We start from the raw sequence: 2,078 nt of genomic DNA on the forward strand, positions 1-2,078 counted from the left end.
TGCACGCATTGTGCTTTCGTAATATATACACCGCCAGTGCATAATTTTCGAGCCCATTAACAATATAGACATAAAGGCAAGTGTCAAGAAATTTATTTCTTGTTATACCACCGTATCGTAAAATATCGATATCCGGAAGTTGTATCGCGATATATCGAGTTTTCAAAATATATTGCAATATACCGATATACCGGTATATCGTTACACCCCTAATGCTCAATGAGCAACACTCTCACGGCAGGGGTAGAAATGAACTTTGGAACAAGGGAGTACAATGGACTCCTTACCCTCAAAAAGAGGAAGTTTGCAGAAAATTGAGGGGGTCTGTAGTCTGAAGTTAAAAATGAAAGATTTGCTGAAAAAATACGGTAATTCTGTAAGGCCGTGCTCTGAAACGAACTAGTTAGTATATAGCAGAATTTTCAGGGAGTCACACGGACTCCTGCATATGTCAAATCAGGGAGTCCGACATTAAATCAGGGGGTCCGACATTAAATCAGGGAGTATTTGACTCCGGACTCGCGTTAATTTCGCACCCTACACGATAAGCAAGAGTAGTGGTTAGAGCGTCGACACACAGAGAAGCTGCATCAGTGTTATCAGGACTATAATGCAGCGATGAGACTTTCGTTCCTGTCACAACAGCGATCCAAGTACAAGTGGTACAATTAACCTTGAACAGAATTGTCTCTGGCTTACAGACATACATTTCCCACTGGCTGGGCAGACTTGTCTGGTGCTGTGGCATCCCGCCGAAAATGATAGTCGACTGGCTGGTCGAATCGAGAAAATATCAATGGCGGAACAAACAACGGGGCGGACTGGCTTAGCCAGCCCGGCATCTCAATTTTCTGGGGGACGATATCCTTGTACACGGAATCAAACTTTGTTCCATCTGCATTCCGCTGCATCGGTAGATATTGAAAATCCACCATGGACTGAAACCTGTAAGTGTAAGACACAGTAAGAAAGGGGGATAGCTACAAACAAAAGTTAATAATGATTGAGTTCACTTAGGACATCTGAGATATCACAATTTGATTAATCCCACGACCTGGCAACACACCAAGTGAGTGAGTAAGCATAATAACTTTTCTCAGAGTTTCAATAGCAAAGAGCTCAATTCATAACTACATAAATATTCAGCCAAGGCTGTATATTACGATATTTCCCCATTCCAAAGATACGGAATCGAGCACCTGTAAGTCGTGTCCACGACTCCAAGTATCTCAGCATGCAGGGTAACCTCTGGCTCCCTCCTCTCAGCTCCTAGACCAGACGACTTCTTTTTCCGCCGCCGCACCACCTTCATGAGTAGGTTTGTTGTGTTGAATCGATCGCCACAGGCCGGCTTGCAGAAGATATCTTGAGGTCGAAACCTCAGCTCCAGTCTCCTGCTCGGGTCAGCATTGGCCCTCGATACAGCGTTCTCACCACCGAGTGAAGTTAACATCTTGTCTACATTCATAACAACAGCTGGATATTCCACCAGAACAAACTTTCTCGTTTGATTAAACGGCACGTTGATGGCGTCGGGTAGTACCACCGATTCGCCCACATCCGAGCCGTCTGTTCCCGAAGAATTCATCTCTACTCACTTCAGTTATTCACTCAGATGTTCATACGCCTGCAGATGAGTTATTTTAGCTCGTCGCACAGTAAACACAGTCTCAAAGCAGCGTATTATTTTCAAGATATCAGATACTCTTTCAGAGAAGTCATATGCTACAATGAGTCTTTTCAATATGACACTTTTTTGCAGAGATTTTATCATGCAATGATGCGGATTATAAATATATAGTCTTCATTTACATCATCCATGGGGGCGAGTCAGAATTTCCATCATTTGTCTCCATTTCTGTATCCACAGGTGATTCCCTAAATTAAAGAAAGAATTGTTTTACCGCAACAACACGTTGTGTTATTTTAAGACACAGCTATTATTATTATTTATGCCCAAGGGAATAATATATTATATGTATAGTATATTATTATAAAGGCTGTTGCTCCTGCGACGGTACCGTCGCCGAATTTTTTTCTCTTCAACTCACGGTAGTGATGCCAGCGCCATCTATCGG

The 2,078-nt window shown here is 42.7% G+C and overlaps 1 protein-coding gene across 1 annotated transcript in view; it reads right to left on the reverse strand.

The window, feature by feature from the left end:
- The window catches only part of LOC106808049 (general transcription factor 3C polypeptide 5-like), a 16,865-nt gene extending 15,274 nt beyond the window's left edge, over nt 1-1,591 (reverse strand). The window contains exons 1-2 of the mRNA XM_014810605.1: nt 1,200-1,591; nt 708-945 (exon numbers count right to left, since the gene is read on the reverse strand). Of these exons, the coding sequence (XP_014666091.1) occupies nt 708-945; nt 1,200-1,588 (627 nt within the window). The 5' untranslated portion in view covers nt 1,589-1,591. The remainder of the gene's footprint in view (nt 1-707; nt 946-1,199) is intronic.
- Between the last annotated feature and the right edge of the window lie 487 nt (nt 1,592-2,078).

Source organism: Priapulus caudatus, unplaced genomic scaffold, assembly GCF_000485595.1.
Source record: "Priapulus caudatus unplaced genomic scaffold, Priapulus_caudatus-5.0.1 Scaffold250, whole genome shotgun sequence".
Lineage (NCBI taxonomy): Eukaryota > Metazoa > Priapulida > Priapulimorpha > Priapulimorphida > Priapulidae > Priapulus > Priapulus caudatus.